General features: G+C 46.7%; 1 protein-coding gene across 2 annotated transcripts in view; it reads left to right on the top strand.

The window, feature by feature from the left end:
- Nucleotides 1–18,323, top strand: part of LOC121189244 (spectrin beta chain, non-erythrocytic 1) — an 87,424-nt gene that overhangs the window by 55,030 nt on the left and 14,071 nt on the right. For both annotated transcript variants that reach the window (XM_041049178.1, XM_041049177.1), the window contains 27 exons: nt 1,291–1,464; nt 3,411–3,502; nt 3,834–3,914; nt 4,922–5,037; nt 5,225–5,337; nt 5,452–5,639; nt 5,954–6,071; nt 6,502–6,660; nt 6,879–6,974; nt 7,555–7,761; nt 7,954–8,107; nt 8,207–8,358; nt 8,563–8,781; nt 9,222–9,302; nt 9,717–9,923; nt 10,100–10,311; nt 10,412–10,549; nt 10,824–10,944; nt 11,237–11,452; nt 11,962–12,381; nt 13,172–13,374; nt 13,635–13,725; nt 13,853–13,999; nt 14,210–14,473; nt 17,027–17,251; nt 17,597–17,686; nt 17,997–18,275. In XM_041049178.1, coding sequence (XP_040905112.1) covers nt 1,291–1,464; nt 3,411–3,502; nt 3,834–3,914; nt 4,922–5,037; nt 5,225–5,337; nt 5,452–5,639; nt 5,954–6,071; nt 6,502–6,660; nt 6,879–6,974; nt 7,555–7,761; nt 7,954–8,107; nt 8,207–8,358; nt 8,563–8,781; nt 9,222–9,302; nt 9,717–9,923; nt 10,100–10,311; nt 10,412–10,549; nt 10,824–10,944; nt 11,237–11,452; nt 11,962–12,381; nt 13,172–13,374; nt 13,635–13,725; nt 13,853–13,999; nt 14,210–14,473; nt 17,027–17,251; nt 17,597–17,686; nt 17,997–18,275 — 4,563 coding nt within the window. The remainder of the gene's footprint in view (nt 1–1,290; nt 1,465–3,410; nt 3,503–3,833; nt 3,915–4,921; nt 5,038–5,224; nt 5,338–5,451; nt 5,640–5,953; nt 6,072–6,501; nt 6,661–6,878; nt 6,975–7,554; nt 7,762–7,953; nt 8,108–8,206; nt 8,359–8,562; nt 8,782–9,221; nt 9,303–9,716; nt 9,924–10,099; nt 10,312–10,411; nt 10,550–10,823; nt 10,945–11,236; nt 11,453–11,961; nt 12,382–13,171; nt 13,375–13,634; nt 13,726–13,852; nt 14,000–14,209; nt 14,474–17,026; nt 17,252–17,596; nt 17,687–17,996; nt 18,276–18,323) is intronic.

Here is an 18,323-nt window from a genome sequence, read left to right as displayed (position 1 = left end):
TCAGTTTAAAGGTGGAGACTGAGCAGGACTTGTGTTTTATTGCCATTAAATCTGCGTTAATTACATCAGTGTTGTGCGTCTCTGCTCCTCCAGAACATCCTGTGGATTTAATCCTCCATGTATCACACAGACAGGATACAGCAGCAGGCTGTAGACACACACAGACACACACAGACACACACAGACACACACCAGCTAAAACAAATTAAACACAAACCATTAGCTCAGTGGATGAATCCTGATTCATCCTGATATATGCTGATTCATCCTGATATATGCTGACTCATCCTGATATATCCTGATATATGCTGATATATCCTGATATATGCTGATTCATCCTGATATATCCTGATATATGCTGATTCATCCTGATATATGCTGACTCATCCTGATATATCCTGATATATGCTGATATATCCTGATATATGCTGATTCATCCTGATATATCCTGATATATGCTGATTCATCCTGATATATGCTGATTCATCCTGATATATGCTGATTCATCCTGATATATGCTGATTCATCCTGGGGGAAACAGTCGAGTAGCAGTAGGTTCTATGGATTTTATCGTGTCTAATGTAATTTTTGAAAGGGTTTGACAGCGTTTTTAGCTCCACAGCTGGTGAGATGAAGATAAATCATCAGCTTTTTGTATTTTTTGCTGGGGTGGACTCTGCAGCCTGTAGGCCTGATCTTCAGATCAGACTTAGGTTCACGTCTCTCTCCATGTTCTTGTGTGTACTGTCACATTCACCTTCAGTGGAGTTACTGTTGTTGTTGTTTGTTTGTTGTTTGTTGTGTAACAGCAGAGCTGTCACACATCTGTCAGAGTCAGGACTGACTCTACAGTAAAGTAGGTCATAACAGCTGGTTAAACCTGTGACACTGAGCCGACACGTCCCGTCTCTTCACAGCAGCGTCACAGGGACTTTCCCTCCACTGATGTAACTGTTACACACTGACTCCACTTTACCTTTAACATCCTGGACCAGTTTGATTCAGGGACGTCGTGTTGGTTAATACACGTGTGAGTGATTTGAGTGTGAACAACTGTTTTCCTGTTTTGGGATGTTTGTAAGAAGATTTATATAAATGCAGTCCAGTAAAAGTTGTTCTCTTACACAACGACAAAAAAAACTTATCATAACAAAAAGTGTGGCTTTTGAAACCGCTCAGCTGTGTCCGCAGCTGTTTTCTTCTTCTCTGTGTTTATACGGCAGCATGAGGCTGTTCACGGTTTCTGCTTTGTGAGGGTTGTAAATAAACCGAGTTCTGTTTTTGTTTCAGCCCAAACCCACCAAGGGCCGGATGCGGATCCACTGTCTAGAGAATGTGGACAAGGCTCTGCAGTTCCTGAAGGAGCAGAGGGTTCACCTGGAGAACATGGGCTCCCACGACATCGTAGACGGAAACCACCGCCTCACCCTGGGCCTCATCTGGACCATCATCCTCCGCTTCCAGGTAAGAGGCCGCCGTGCAAGTTTGCATCCCAAGAGGAGGAGGATTTATTCAGGCGCATCAGAACACTGCGCAGGGGGTACGGGCCACGGGGTCCATCAGCTTCCATTTTCAGGTGACAGTGCACTAAACAGTTTTGCATCCCAGTTCAGACACATGGATTCAGATTGTTCATTTACAAGCCCCATCTTTTCAAAACATTCCCATTCACTATTTTGCGTCCCAAAAACTGAAATGAATCCACTGTGGATGACTAAAGGGACCATATGTGGTATCTTCAGGGAGCCAGAGTTCTGTTTTGCATCCCTAAATGAATATTCAGATTGGGGTGCACTGCTTCTGTTTGGGGCCCCTCTTTGCCATTATAAACCTGTAGCTTATGGTTTGCTGTTACCATTTTGCATCCCAGTCACAGTGTCACAGAAATATAAAAGCATGCTGTGCTCTGTGTGCGTCCCGTCAGAGTCTTCAGCTTGTTGTGGATCAGTAACTGTTTTATTTTCTCACACAACAGTAAAACTTTTTAGACGTTGTCACGTTTTCTCAGATCAGTGGACTGAACTCGTCATTTTGGATCACACTCCAACAGACGGCAACTATTCCTCAGTGGAATCCCAAAATAAGTCAAATGAGTGCAGTCTATCTGGGTCGTTACACTTATTTTGCATCCCAAAATGGGTTAAATGAGTTCAGTTTGGTGAGATGGGATCTGGACAGAGTGTGAGCCAATCAAGTGTGGATTCACCTCAGCCCAGGGACTCATTCTTAGACGATGGGCTGCATTATGCAGATTTCCCTTTGTGGGACGAATAAAGACGTATCTTATCTTTATCTTACTATTGTGGATCCCAAAATGAATTGAATATGTGTGAACACAGTCCTTACAGTGCGTTCATATCGGAGGAGCAGGCCTCTCATGTTCAGCCCTCGTATGTGTGAAGCGAAGGAGTTGATGCAAAATAGTTCAAACCAAATCAGAATTTTAGAAACAGCTTTTAGTATAAAGTTAAACTAAACCGCAGCTTCAGAGTAAGATTATTATGATTCAGTCTGGTTTTTAATTAAAAGATAAACTTCTTCATCACTTCTGCAGAAATGAGAGCAAAGATGTTTTCTAATCCGGAAAATGGGACTTTTTTCTGAATCTTTAATAATTAACTGAAAGATTAAGAACTGTCTGTTAAACAACTTAATGTTTTTTCTGCTCCTTAAACATCAACACATCAGCCCTGAGGTTCTTCACCTGCTTCAAACTCTCTGATTTCACTGAATAAGACATTCAGAACACAGCCGTGACGTGTTTTACTGTACGCTGTCCTGTCACTCTGTGATGATGTCATCAGTAGGGACAGTGAACAGTTGGGAATTTGGGTGAAGAGGATTTAGATTTTATAACGTATGAGGATTAAAAATCTCTTCAGTGGTTTTAAATCCTGCGATGGAGGAATGAGGGTGAAATGGAGCCGAGTGACAGAAGGATTACAGTGTGTGTGTGTGCGTGCGTGCGTGCGTGCGTGCGTGCGTGCGTGCGTGCGTGCGTGCGTGCGTGCGTGTGTGTGTGTGTGTGTCATATATCCTTTAACCGTGTTGATGTTGCTGATTTGTGGCTCAGATGTGGTTCATGCTTCTGTCAGACTGAAACTGATGGATGTCAATCAATGAAGGTGAGACGCGCTCTCGTGCTTCTGTCTCTGTGTCGACCAGGACAAGGGACAGTTAGACACAGACACTTTTGGAAATTGAGGATATTTTTAGACGAGGAGGACAACTGTAGGAAATGAGGACAGACGTCTTTAGAAAGTAAAGACATCACAGTTTGGACAGTTTTGGAAAGAGATGATTTACACTGTTGGTCAAAAGCTTTGAATCTTCCTGTTGGACTAAAAAAATCTCAGGTGTAATATTATTTAAAAAATTATATACACTGTGTGTCTGTGTGTGTGTCTCAGATCCAGGACATCAGCGTGGAGACGGAGGACAACAAGGAGAAGAAGTCGGCTAAAGATGCTCTGCTGCTCTGGTGTCAGATGAAGACGGCAGGGTGAGAATCTACTTCAAAGACTATTTTCAGACAGATCACAGAGTTTACACTACATTTCCCATCAGCCCCTTTGCCTCCTGTTTTCTGCCCTGAAGTGGATAAATATGTTGGTAGTGATTTTTTTTTTACCTTTCCATCAGAATCTGTGAAAGCTTTCGTTCTGACCCAGTGAAAAGCAGCGTGGAGGCTAATGAAGGCCGACAGCCTGCTCACTGACGGCCCCATTAGTTTAATTACACTAACACCATGTCGTGTCGTGATTAAAAACAGAGCATTATTAAATGGTCTGATGTGAGAATCTGAAAAGCTGTGGTTTCCTCTTCCTGTCCAGATATCCAAACGTCAACATCCACAACTTCACCACCAGCTGGAGAGATGGGATGGCCTTTAACGCTCTCATCCACAAACACAGGTAGGAACCGAACCGAACCGAACCGAGCCGAACCGAGCTAAACCTCGTCACACGTTGTCTGTATTTACTGAAGGCCTGGGGAGATGGAAGAAGAGAAGCTCCACTAAAAGCTGGGTTTCTTCAGGTCTTTAAAAAGTCTTTGAAAACTCTGAAATCTTTTCCTTGAAATAAAAAGAGACACAGGACGACTGCAGGGGACAGGCCTGTGTTGCTTTGTCGTCATCTTGTGTCTCTGTGGTGGTTTTTCAGTCTTCGTCATCCTTCAACCGTTCGTGTTTCACTGTGCAGAATAATAAGAGTCATTACATTCAGAGCCTCTGTGCCTGAAACCACCTTCACTGATCAGTGACTGGGAGTTAGTGATGGATGGATGTTACACACAGCTGTGAAGCACAGACAGAGATGGGCCATAAATGTCAGTAAATGTAACTTTAGGGCTGAGAGTTTGTTTGCATCCTTCTGCAGTGTGACACACACACACACACTCACACAGTGACTCCAGCATCACGTCAGTTTGCAGACAGTCTTTTCTTTAATCAGTGTCTCAGCTGATCGCTCAGCAGACCGTCTCCCTCAGACCTCTGACATTAAGACTTCAGACGATTCTTTATTCACACTGAGCTAAATAAAGCTGATGTTCAGAGCAGTTACTCAGCAGAGAGAACAACCACACACTCATTTCTGAAAGTATCACCAAGCTCTTCGCCTCTGATCAGTGATTATTGATCGTCTCAAGGTTTTGTGTTTGACCTGTAACTATTGTTTTCTTCTCAGTCTGAGCTGCGTGTTAGTCACATGTTCATCCACATCTTCTTTATGAACAACCAGTCGTAAGGTCAGAGGTCACAGCGGCCAAAGAAGCTGTGGTAACTGATCACAGAGCGAAAGGAATAAAAATTCATTCAAACTGAGTCAAAAAGAAAATATTTAGTAAGTGTTAAGTCATTTGTGTTTACTGGAGTTTTTACATCTGTTTGTTTATTTGTTTGTTTGTTTGTTCTCTTCAGGCCAGACCTGATCGACTTTGACAAGCTGAAGAAATCAAACGCTCACTACAACCTGCAGAATGCCTTCAACCTGGCCGAGCAGCACCTGGGCCTCACCAAGCTGCTGGACCCCGAGGGTGAGAGAGAACACGCGCACGCACGCACACACGCACACGTATATACACTTACACACACATGCACACTGATACACGCATATTCAACATATGTATTATTCATTCTGATTCTGTGTGTGTGTGTGTGTGTGTGTGTGTGTGTGTGTGTGTGTGTGTGTGTGTGTGTGTGTGTGTGTGTGTGTGTGCGCAGACATCAGTGTGGACCACCCTGATGAAAAGTCCATCATCACCTACGTTGTGACCTATTACCACTACTTCTCCAAGATGAAGGCTCTGAAGGTCGAGGGAAAGAGAATCGGCAAGGTGATCAACCAGCTCCCTGCACATCAGACACGTTCCCGCCTCAGAGGTTAAAGGACAATTCTGTGTTTTGTTTTGTTTTGTTTTTAAACATGTTTGTGCTGGTGTGTCGTCCAGGTTCTGGACAACGCCATCGAGACAGAGAAGATGATTGAGAAGTACGAGTCTCTGGCGTCCGACCTGCTGGAGTGGATCGAACAGACCATCATCATCCTCAACAACAGGAAGTTCGCCAACTCTCTGGTGGGAGTCCAGCAACAGCTGCAGGCCTTCAACACATACCGCACCGTGGAGAAACCACCAAAGTCAGTACACGCTCTGAGACAGCATCTGCTCCACCGTCACTTTAAACTATGTCCACATTTTACCACAGTAAATGTGAGGATGAGGTGAAAGCTCAAACAGGGACTGATCACAGCTCATTCAGCTGCTAAGATACATAATGAACAGAGACACAACCTGAGTAAAGAAACATCTCTGAAATCTCTTCGTGAGACATGGACGTGGTTAATTATCTCATACAGAGTCAGATAATGGATCCACTGAGGAAGAAGCTGTCGTTCTGTATAATCCTTACACACCTGTTGACTCTCTGGCGGTGTGTTCGTGGTGTGTGTAGGTTCACAGAGAAAGGAAACCTGGAAGTTCTTCTGTTCACCATCCAGAGTAAGATGAGAGCCAACAACCAGAAGGTTTACACTCCACGCGAAGGCAAACTCATCTCTGACATCAACAAGGTAAATGATCGTCCGCCGTCATCGGTCCTGATGTGTCTGTGATCTGCTGCTCTGCTGACGTGAGCGGCGTCTCAGACGTGTCGGAGTATTCGTGTTTTAGTTTCAGCCCTGGACTGAGCTCAGGTGGATTTTCAGGGGGAATGAGAGGCTCCTTCTCACAGTGTCAGAGCCTGAGTTTTATTTATTTACACAAGTTCAAATCAAGTCAAGGAGAAAAAATATCAATGGAAAATTATATCATCATATATATATATGTAGTTTATGTAAGAAATAATTATACTAAAAGATAATAATTAAATTAAATGAATAATATTAACGCCAGACCAACATCCATCTATTAAAATCCTTAAACTTCTTTTGTCGCCTACGTTTTGTTCATCATTTGTGTTGTTGTTTTGCTGATTTTGTTTATTGTGTGTGTTTGTTTTAGGCGTGGGAGCGTCTGGAGAAGGCGGAGCATGAGCGGGAGCTGGCTCTGAGGACGGAGCTGATTCGTCAGGAGAAACTGGAGCAGCTCGCCCGACGATTCGACCGCAAAGCCGCCATGAGGGAGACCTGGCTGAGTGAGAACCAGAGGCTGGTCTCCCAGGTAACAGGCGGTTTTTAGCACACGCCGTTGTACGGGGAAAGTAAATTGTACAAACAAAAATCTGATCTGTTTGGACACACATACATCAAAGCGGATCCAGAAATAAGTCTGCACTAATAATGGATCAGTGTCTCCACCCCTTTTTTCCTTTCCTTTGTCCTCTTCTTGCTTCCTTGCCTCTGTCCTCTCCTTGTGTCCTTTCCTCTATCCTCCTGCAGGATAACTTTGGATTTGACCTCCAGGCCGTGGAAGCTGCAACTAAGAAACACGAGGCCATAGAAACAGACATTGCAGCCTATGAGGAGCGAGTTCAGGTCAGTTCATCACCTGGATCCTGTTTTTACCGTCTGCTGCTGGTTCAGGCTTAAACCCAGGATTAGATTAGAAGAAGCTTGACTGGTGGAATGAAGCCTTGATCTGATCTTAACACTGATCGTATTAATTTCATTGATTAAATAGGTACATCATTGATCATACTTGTCAAAACCATGATGGCACAGATCTCAGCTGTAGACAGGATGGGATGAGACAGGTGGTCTTTGGTCTTAACTTTTAAGAAATGAATGTGAAAGTTGATCAGATTGGTCTAAACCTGGAGGAGGAGCTGAACGTCGTGTTAGATGGAACCAGAATGTTGAAAGGACGGGTTGAAATCTCATTGGCACGGGTGCAGAACAGTAATTTAATGGGTCTAAACCCTGGAAAGATGGATTTAAAGTTTTAGAGAAAGAAGTTAAATGTCGATCAGACACACTCCTGACTACTAAACCAACAGCTGAAAACCTTCATCATATGGACCATATGAACCAGAACAAGGCAAATCTGACTTTGGCTGTCCATCCCTCCCTCCCTCCCTCCCTCCACCTCTTCTCCTCCTCCCTCTCACTGGTGCAGGCAGTGGTTGCCGTGGCGAGGGAGCTGGAGGCGGAGAGTTACCATGACATTAAACGCATCACAGCCAGGAAGGACAACGTGATCCGGCTGTGGGAGTACCTGCTGGAGCTGCTGAAGGCCCGCCGGCAGAGACTGGAGCTGAACCTGGGCCTGCAGAGAGTCTTCCAGGAGATGCTGTACATCATGGACTGGATGGACGAGATGAAGGTACAGAGGTGTTTTTTACATGTGGTTATTTGGCTGAATCAGCATCTGATTGATCCTTGATTGGAAAGGACAAATCAGGTCTGAGCTCATCATGGAAGAATGAACAGAGTTTGTTCCAGACGTTTAACAATCTGAGCTGTTCTCTCTTTCTGCTCTGTTTTTTGACCTGTGAGCTGCTTTCTCTCCCTGCAGATGCTGCTGCTCTCTCAGGATTATGGGAAACACCTGCTGGGGGTGGAGGACCTGCTGCAGAAACACGCTCTGGTGGAGGCCGACGTCGGCATCCAGGCCGACAGAGTCCGAACCGTCAACAGCAACGCCCAGAAGTTCGCCAGCGACACAGAGGGTGAGACGGACGGATGGGTGGACAGACAGGGACATTTCTGAGTCTACATCAGGCAGAGGAGATGAGCGGGACACTAATCTCTTCTCTCCTCCCTCTCAGGTTATAAGCCCTGTGATCCACAGATCATCAGGGATCGAGTCGCTCACCTGGAGTTCTGTTACCAGGAGCTGAGTCAGCTGGCGGCCGAGCGCCGAGCTCGCCTCGAGGAGTCCCGTCGCCTCTGGAAGTTCTTCTGGGAAATGGCCGAGGAGGTTATTTTTCTCATTTTGTTTCTGGTCTCGATGGTCTACCTGTGGACCAGCCTCTGTGTGGATCACCACGTCGTTTCACACTGATGCTTTAGTCTTGTTACCACAAACCTTTAACCTTTATTAAACTCTGACGTGATCAGGTTTCTCAGGTTTAATGTTCTGAGGTGATGTAACCAGGACCTGAACGTGTCTGTTTGTTTGTAGGAGGGATGGATCAGGGAGAAGGAGCAGATCCTGTCCTCCGAGGATTATGGGAAGGATCTGACGGGGGCGTTGCGTCTGCTGAGTCAGCACAAAGCCTTCGAAGACGAGATGAGCGGGCGAGCTGCCCATTTACAGCAGACCATCAAACAGGGCGAGGAGCTCGTGGCCGACAACCACTTTGGAGCGGATAAGATCAAAGAACGAATCCAGGACATCCAGGTACGCTGCACCTGAGCCGGGAGTTTAAACTCTGTTCACACTGTGCAACTTTGAGGCTTTAAAAGTGTTTAAGTATCTTTTAATCAGGCTCAGAGTCTTTTCAGCACACAGCTGCTCGTACAGAATCAATGCTGACAAATAAAGGTTTTGGGGGATGTGACTCTTAATTTATTTTTTTTTAAAAATCTGGAAAATCTTTGGAAATTGTCAACAAGAGTATTTACCACTGAATATATCAGCTTTTATTTTGAAATTGGGGATTCCGCTCTAGTATGTCCATATATCCTGTGTGTGTGTATGTCCACCTGCTGAAACTGTAATATAACTGTAGTTTTTCCTGAAGAAGATGCTCACACACTGTTGCATAATTTGCTGAAACCTTTGGTCTTCTGTTTCCTCGCCGTCCTCGCCATCCTCGCCCTCCTCCCTCGGTGCTGTAGGAGCAGTGGGCGGCTCTGGAGCGTCTTTCTGCCGTCCGTAAAGCTCGTCTGCAGGAGGCCTGCAACCAGCACCAGTTCCAGGTGAAAACTCTTTCACACATTTTCAGAGTTTCTGATTGAACTTGACTGATTAGCTTTGAAAGCACAACGCTACACTTTCTCTTCCTCCTTGTAGATTCACTTCTTCCTACTGATGTAGCAGCTAGAAAGACAGATGCTTACAGCTGTTTACAGCTGTTTCCTGAAAAAAAAAATTATGTAAATTTTAAGATGTTTTTTCAGGTCAAACATCTGCAGACATCTGTAAGACTCCGGTAAAAGGAAACAAAAAAAACAACAAAAAAACGAAAAACAAACCAGGATAAGAAGCAGACATCATCCTGGTCTGCAGGATTAATGCTGACACCTAAAAAAAGGAAGATTACTGTTACATCTGTGTCTGAGAAGCTGCTCCTGTTGTTTGATTATATCACGCATCATTTTCATCCTTCGCAGGCCGACGCTGACGACATCGACACGTGGATGCTGGACGTGCTTCGGATCGTCTCCAGCGTGGACGTCGGCCACGACGAGTTCTCCACTCAGGCTCTGGTGAAGAAACACAAGGACGTGGCCGAGGAGATCGCCAGCTACCGGCCCGTCATCGACGCTCTGCACGAACAGTCCCGCACGCTGCCGCCCGAGAAGGCCGACTCTGATGAGGTGAAACTCTGGCAGACACCACAAACACAACACCGAACACTGCAGAGTCTGAAATAAGAGCAAAGAGCAGGACAGAGCTTTGTTTTATGGTCCATGTCCATCGTTTGGTTTTAGTTTTTCTGGACATCGCTGCTCTCCCTCATGGCCTTTGGTTGTTGTTGGTCACGTGTCTGCAGGTTCAAAGCCGGCTGGCGGGCATCGAGGAGCGTTATAAGGAGGTGGCAGAGCTGACGCGGCTCAGGAAGCAGGCGCTGCAGGACGCTCTGGCGCTCTACAAGATGCTGAGCGAAGCCAACGCCTGCGAGGTTTGGATCGACGAGAAGGAGCAGTGGCTCAACAGCATGGAGATCCCCGAGAAACTGGAGGACCTGGAGGTGGTGCAGCACCGGTAAGGACCCGCCAGCTGACAGCTGTGTGTGAGGTCTGAGTTCATGATCATGGTGTGTGTGTGTGGACATGATTTTCATTGTGTCTCCGTCTCTGTCCAGGTTTGAGAATTTGGAGCCGGAGATGAACAACCAGGCGTCCCGGGTTGCCGTGGTGAACCAGGTTGCCAGGCAGCTGATCCACAGTGGACATCCCAGTGAGAAGGAGATCAAGGCCCAGCAGGACAAACTCAACACCAGGTAATGTAACTGGGATTATCAGGTAATTTACCCAGTTGTTAACCTCATAACTGAAGTTAAACTGGTTAATAAAGTTAAAGCAGAAACTAAACAGCAGACTGGAACGAACTCTGTGTGATGTAACTACGACTGAAAAGAAACTAAACCTGAAATAACAGATAATTTAGCTGCGATAAAACATGTATCAGTGGTTTATCAGGTTATTAACTGGGCTTTAAATGACCTGTGATTGACCAGGTAACCCACCTGATGGTGTCCCTGTCTGTCTGTCCAGGTGGAGTCAGTTCAGAGACCTGGTGGACCAGAAGAAGGACAGTCTGAACTCGGCCTTGGGCGTCCAGAACTACCACCTGGAGTGTAACGAGACCAAGTCCTGGATCAAAGAGAAGACGAAGGTGTCCACAGAACAAAAACACTGAGCTCCTCCAGTTTAACCCACGACACTGACTGAAACACTCAGAAAGGAACTGGTCTGACTCACCTAACTCACCCCTCCCTCGCCCTCTGTCCTCGCCCTCTGTCCTCGCCCCCTGTCCTCGCCCTCTGTCCTCCCCCTCTGTCCTCGCCCTCTGTCCTCCCCCTCTGTCCTCGCCCCCTGTCCTCGCCCTCTGTCCTCGCCCTCTGTCCTCCCCCTCTGTCCTCACCCTCTGTCCTCGCCCTCTGTCCTCCCCCTCTGTCCTCCCCCAGGTGATCGAGTCGACCCAGGAGCTGGGTAACGACCTGGCTGGCGTCATGGCTCTGCAGAGGAAGCTGACGGGGATGGAGCGCGACCTGGCCGCCATCGAAGACAAGCTGGGTGACCTGGGAAAAGAGGCGGACCGTTTGGCCTCCGAGCACCCGGAGCAGTCTGAGGCCATCAAAGGACGTCTGGCTGAGATCACCGGCGTCTGGGACGAGATGAAGGTATGGTCTGAGTGGCGTTCGTCGTCAGAGCGTGTGCATGCAGCTCTGTGTGGACGGCCGTGTAAACACCACCCTGTTCTGTCCGTGTGGTGCGGATCATGATCAGTTGGTGCTCTCGTACAAACTACAGCCCCACAGATGCACAGAGGGCAACAGCTGCACATGATCTACACCAAGCAGACTCGAAAGCAGTATAACAAGAGCACGTGTCCGTGTGCGCGTCCACTGGGGAGTGTCATTAAATCTCTTTAAACCTTCAACAGGAAATTGAAAGCTGTGATCTTCCAACCCGGGGCTTAACACAGCAAAAGCAGTTTGCCATTTCAAAGGATTACATCACAGTTCTTCCACAGCACAGAGTCTGATTATCTGTCCAAACAAAGGGGAACATCACCTTTCTTACCCAGTTCAGTGTGATGATGCAGAGGCAGCTGGAGCCACGTCTGCATCCTGTGGTCTAAACAAACTCCTCTGTGATTAAATGAGAGTTTCCTGTTTCCTGTTTACAGGACACCATGAAGAACCGGGAGGAGTCCCTGGGCGAGGCCAGCAAGCTGCAGCAGTTCCTGCGCGACCTGGACGACTTCCAGTCGTGGCTGTCGCGGACGCAGACGGCCATCGCCTCCGAGGACATGCCCAACACGCTGGCCGAGGCCGAGAAGCTGCTGGCCCAGCACGAGGGCATCAAGAATGAGATCCGCAACTACGAGGAAGACTACCAGAAGATGCGGGACATGGGCGAGATGGTGACGCAGGGCCAGACCGACGCGCAGTACATGTTCCTGCGACAGCGGCTGCAGGCGCTCGACACCGGCTGGAACGAGCTGCACAAGATGTGGGAGAACCGACAGAACCTGCTGTCCCAGTCCCACGCTTACCAGCTGTTCCTCAGGGACACCAAGCAGGCCGAGGCCTTCCTCAACAACCAGGTAAACCGTGATCTCTCCACACCTGCACTCTCAGGTGTGGCCTGAACCCCAGGCTGCACCAGCGTCACTCTCAGTGGTCTGGAGTCTGGGCTTCCTGCTTTGCGTCAGTTACTTGGAGCCACGTGTTCATGTGTTTGATGTCATGTGATCTGAAACACACACACACAGTCACTGTGAGCAGCACATAAAACTCTGACTGGGACTTGGGTTACCCTAACCCTAACCCTATCCAGTCCAGGATCATGTGAGCAGAGCAGATCTCTCACACAGACTGTCCAGATGCTACCTCTCACCCAGTGCATGCTGGGAGAGGCTCCAGCCCCACCTGGCCATGTACAGGAAAAGCAGTTAAAAAATGCATGTAAGTAGAGATGGAACAATTAGTTGATTAAGAAAATAAATCAAGGAGAATTTCCCTGGTCTTCAGAACTGAAAGTGTTAACTGAACGTCTTTGGATTTGAAGACGTCATGCTGGGTTCTGAGAACCTGTGATGGACATTCACAGGTGACCTTCAGTCCCTTTTACTCTGAGAAGGTCTGAGGCTTCCATCAAGTGGTCGAAGGACTGAACTACAGCCACATTTAAACAGTTTGGATAAAAACAAGAGGACTTTACTGATGAACAGGACACGTCTTCCCAGGAAAAGACTTTTTCCTTATAACCTTATTTCCTTTATAAACATGCACATAAATGACAGCTGACCTATTACTTTTCTACCTTCAAACTCTGACACTGGATCTGTTAAAAACATTACAACCAGCTGAGAGCAAACTATTTTTTTTCTTCAGGAGTACGTCCTGGCTCACACTGAGATGCCCTCCACTCTGGAGGGGGCCGAGGCCGCCATTAAGAAGCAGGAGGACTTCATGACCACCATGGACGCCAACGAAGAGAAGATCAGCGGCGTGGTGGACACGGGCCGCCGTCTGGTGGCTGATGGCAACATCAACGCCGAGCGCATCCAGGAGAAGGTGGACTCAATCGACCAAAGGTGAGACACTGTTTGTTTGAACATTAATAAATGACCATTTTAATTTCATTAATTATCCAAACTGACTGAACAAACTTCCTCAAATGCAAAGATTTGCTTGATTTTATTTCTTAATCATTGTCATTCTCCTGTCCTTGAGCAAGGCACTCTGCCCCTGCCTGCAGCAGATCAGATGCTTACCTGGAAATAGGAAAATGATCTAAACCTGCAGGTAAACCTGAGTGTCGTTAATCCTGAACATGCTGATTTTTGTTCTGCAGACACAAGAAGAACCGAGCAGCTGCCAGTGACCTGCTGATGAGGCTGAAGGACAACAGGGACCTGCAGAAGTTCTTGCAGGACTGCCAGGAGGTAAACCACAGATCATTAGGATTTACAACCGTTCAGAGGACCTGCAGTAACTTAGTGGACAGTCCTTGATAAAGCAGGAATGAGTGTTTGTGGATATAAGTTGAGCTAATGTTGTTTTTCTCTCCAGCTGTCGCTGTGGATCAACGAGAAGATGCTGACGGCTCAGGACATGTCGTACGACGAGGCCAGAAATCTCCACAGCAAGTGGCTCAAACACCAGGCCTTCATGGCCGAGCTGCAGTCCAACAAGGAGTGGCTGGACAAGATCGACAAGGTGGGAAGGAAGGAAGGAAGGAAGGAAGGAGAGGAGGAAAACACTTCTTAAGATTACAACGATTCATTAGGATGGGGATAGGATTTTACACCATTGCAGACCTTAGATGTTTTTGGGGAATGAGGCCTGATCCTGGGCAGCGTAGTGATGGTGAGCATGCTTTCGTTAGCCAATCAGAGCAGAGCATTTAAAACAAATACTGTCTTTCAGGATGGACAGACGCTGATGGCAGAGAAGCCGGAGACAGAGGCCATGGTTAAAGAGAAGCTGACGTCCCTGAAGACGATGTGGGAGGACCTGGAGTCCACCACCCAGACCAAGGCCAAGTGTCTGTTTGACGCTAACAAGGCCGAGCTGTTCACCCAAAGCTGCGCAGACCTCGACAAGTGGCTGGCCAGCCTGGAGGGTCAGCTGCAGTCCGACGACTACGGCAAAGACCTCACCTCCGTCAACATCCTGCTCAAGAAGCAGCAGGTGAGGAGCTGGGGGGAGTAGGGGGGAGGCAAACTGTAAGTTTCCTCTGAAGCCTTTCAGTTTGACAGCACAGTTTCTGTTCTACTCAGGCTGAGAGTGGAGCCGACAAACAAAACCCTCAAAGGGAACTTAACTTTTACAGTAAAAAAAAAATTGTATCCTGTTTTTGTTCCTTCTCCTTTATTTACATCACACAGATAAAAAAAAAATTTCTTTAGCTGTTTTCGTTTCAGTTTCTTTATCCTGTGATTCCCAAATGTTTTGGCTCATGATCCTTTAAAGGACAGTGTCACAACCTCTCAGGTCTGTGTTAATACAGCCCTCACAGGCCCGATGGCTCCTCCAGTCTGACTGTACAGGACTGACAGAGGACAAAACCCACAGTCCTCACTCTGAAGAGATGAGCAGCTGACGGTCACTGAAGGCCTCAGAATGAAATCTGATCTTTTCTGGTCCCATCACAAACAACTTCAGCTGGAAAATTTTAGTTTAATGCTAAAAAGATTCACATCAGCCTCAGCTTTACTTTATGTTCACTGCTAAAATGTTAGCATGCTAACACACCAAACTAAGGTGGTATACCTGCTAATCAACGGTATGTTAGCATTGTCATTGTGAACATGTTAGCATGCTAATGTTAGCATGTATCTCAGAGCTCTGTTGAGCCTACGTGCAGCCTCAGCTGTTAGCGTGGCTCTTACTGCAGTCAAAGCGTTGTTTTTACCCAGAATTCAGTCTGTCAGGCAGCTCCTCTGAACAAGCTTCAGAAATGAAACTTACGCTTTGCTGCTTATTATTTGATTTTACCACGGTGCATAGTTGTGGTTCTAGTTTGAATTATTTTATGTGGAAATGGACACGTTGAAAGTTTTCTGCAAACAATGCAGAGAAATGTCAGATTATTAATGTTTTTGATCCAAAGCTTTTAAATTCCTGAGAACGAGTCTGTTCAGTCAAACCTGCCTTTACATAATTCATCCACACACACACACACTCACACACACACACACACACACACTCACACACACACTCACACACACACACACACACACACACACACACACACACACACACACACACACACTCACACACACTCACACACACACTCACACACACACACACACACACACACACACACACACACACACACACACACACACACACACACACACACTCACACACACTCACACACACACTCACACACACACACTCACACACACACACACACACACACACACACACACACACACACACACATTCATATCCAAAGTCTCAGCTGTGCACACACAGCAGTTACATAATCTTTCATTTGATGTGTCATGAGCCAACGCTGGGTCTGAGAAGTGTGTGTGTGTGTGTGTGTGTGTGTGTGTGTGTGTGTGTGTGTGTGTGTCCACCGGTACCAGAGACAGAACTGGACAGTCTGAAAAATGACGCTGGTATTTTCAGTCTATTAAAGCAGCTTCTCGCATCATCTGTCTTCTGCAGATCTGAGCTGTAATTTCCCGTGTGTGTGCGTGTGCGTACGTGCGTGTGTGTGTGTGTGTGTGTGTGTGTGCGTGTGCGTGCGTGCGTGTGTGTGTGTGTGTGTGTGTGTGTGGGAGAGAGAGCGAGTGATGAAGTATCAGAGGGGGATCATTAGCAGGGTGTTTGATGTGTTAAACAGAGACAGAGGAACGATTCCTCTCCTTCCTCTGCTCTGACTTTAATCCAGACTCAACCTGTTTGTTTTTCTTTTCCTTTTTTTCTTCTCTCCTGTTCAGACGTTTGTTTCTGGCTGCTGGAGACGAGCATCTCTTGATTCTTATTTTAGACCAGTTGTTTTTTTAGATATTTTTGAGTGTCTTTTGTAGATTAACAGATTTGAACCTTGAGTCCTGTGAACGACTTTTTATCTTTATCTCTTTCTTTTTTCTTGTGGAGGCCAAACCTGTGATTCTTTAATTCGATTTTATTTAATTCATTGAACTTTGCTTCAGTGCAGGTTTTTTTTATTCTTTAGTTATTTTCATTTATTTTTTATCACTGGATTTTTAAGTACATTTTTCTCTTTACTTTCTTCTCCTCATGATATTTTTGTAGACACTTCTTCAATTTCTTTTTTCATTCATTTTTAATTTTCATTCATTTTGAATCATTAACTAAATCTGAATCTGATGGTTGTTATTTATTTACCCTTGTTTTAACCAGGTAAGTCAATTAAGAACCAATTCTCACTGACAATGACGACCTGGCCCGACCGGACCTTACCCAGCAGATGGCGTTTGTTCCGTTGTCATGGTGATGGCTTGGCTGATAGCTGACAACTGAGTAAACTCCATCTACTGAGGAAGACTATGAGATGTGGTTGAAAGCTCTGTATTTCATTTCACTCATATGACATTTAATGTTATTTAAAGTGGTTCTTTTATTTGTTGTAGTTATTTTTATTCTTTTATTTTATATGAATTCCTGCTATTTTTTTCCATCTTTTCCATCATTTTGCATCTTTTAAGAAAAAATGTCGGTGCTTGTGTAGTTTCCTCTGTCTGACCGGGACCTGTCCTCCTGCAGATCCTGGAGAGCCAGGTGGAGGTGCGTCAGAAGGAGGTGGAGGAGCTGCAGAGCCAGTCACAGGCTCTCAGTCAGGAGGGGAAAGGCTCGGAGGAAGTGGACGGTCAGAGGATCAGCGTGGAGACCAAGTTCCAGTCCCTCCAGGCACCGCTGAAGAAGAGACGAGACAACCTCATGGCCTCCCGGGAGATCCACCAGTTCAACAGGGACGTGGAGGACGAGATCGTGAGTAGAGCGTCAGACCCTGGACGGGGAGAGACACAGAGCAGGAAGTGAAATGTATTTTACTGTAGACTGAAATGAAACATGAGCCTGTAGATCCTCTGCATGTTTCACAGAAATAACTCATTTATTAAAAAACGTGAGAGGAAAAGGAACCAAAATTGGAGCTGTTGTCAGGGGAAGTGCCGTGGTACAGAGGGGAGGGGTTACAGCAGAGTCACCACAGAGCTGGCAGCAGTGAAAGTAACACAGTGACTGCAGCAGGTATAACTGCAGGGTTAGTGTCAGGAGTACCTGTAACAGCAGGTGTGTGTGTGTGTGTCTGTGTCTGTGTGTGTGTGTCTCCAGCTCTGGGTTGAGGAGAGGATGCCTTTGGCCACGTCGACCGACCACGGACACAACCTGCAGACTGTACAGCTGCTCATCAAGAAGAACCAGGTACACAAACACACCTGGTTCTGTGAGAGCACAGGACACAATCACCTGCAGAACATCCAGAACGTTTGAACACCAGGTTTCCCTTTGTATCAGGATCCTCCGTCACAGTTCATCTGCTCAAACTCTTCTCGCTGTTTGAATCCACGTTTGATGTTTTAACCTAAAAGACTCAACAGATTATGTGTTTAAATCTGAAGATAAAGGAGGGAGGAAATGGAATCATGACACATGATATTGAAGGAGGGAAGGAAAGAAGAAGCATCTAAATTTACTAACCTTCACTTTTCCCTGTGACCTTCGACCCTCACAGACCCTGCAGAAGGAGATCCAGGGCCACCAGCCTCGCTACGACGACATCTTCGAGCGCAGCCAGCACATCCTGAGGGAGGACAGCCCGACGGCCGAGCTGATTCGCCAGCGCCTCGCCGAGCTCCAGTCGCTATGGGAACAGATCAAGAAGGAGACGGAGAATCGTCACTCCCGCCTCAGCGAGGCCCACGAGGCCCAGCAGTACTACTTCGACGCCGCAGAGGCCGAGGCCTGGATGAGCGAACAGGAGCTCTACATGATGTCAGAGGAGAAGGCCAAGGTGAGGGAGGGGTCGTGGGTCAGGATGGGGAGGGGGGTAGTTAATATA

The sequence above is a fragment of the Toxotes jaculatrix genome, chromosome 11, assembly GCF_017976425.1.
Source record: "Toxotes jaculatrix isolate fToxJac2 chromosome 11, fToxJac2.pri, whole genome shotgun sequence".
In the NCBI taxonomy this organism is placed as follows: Eukaryota; Metazoa; Chordata; class Actinopteri; family Toxotidae; genus Toxotes; species Toxotes jaculatrix.
Note: the sequence above shows the minus strand (reverse complement) of the source record. Positions and strands in the feature narration are given on the sequence as shown.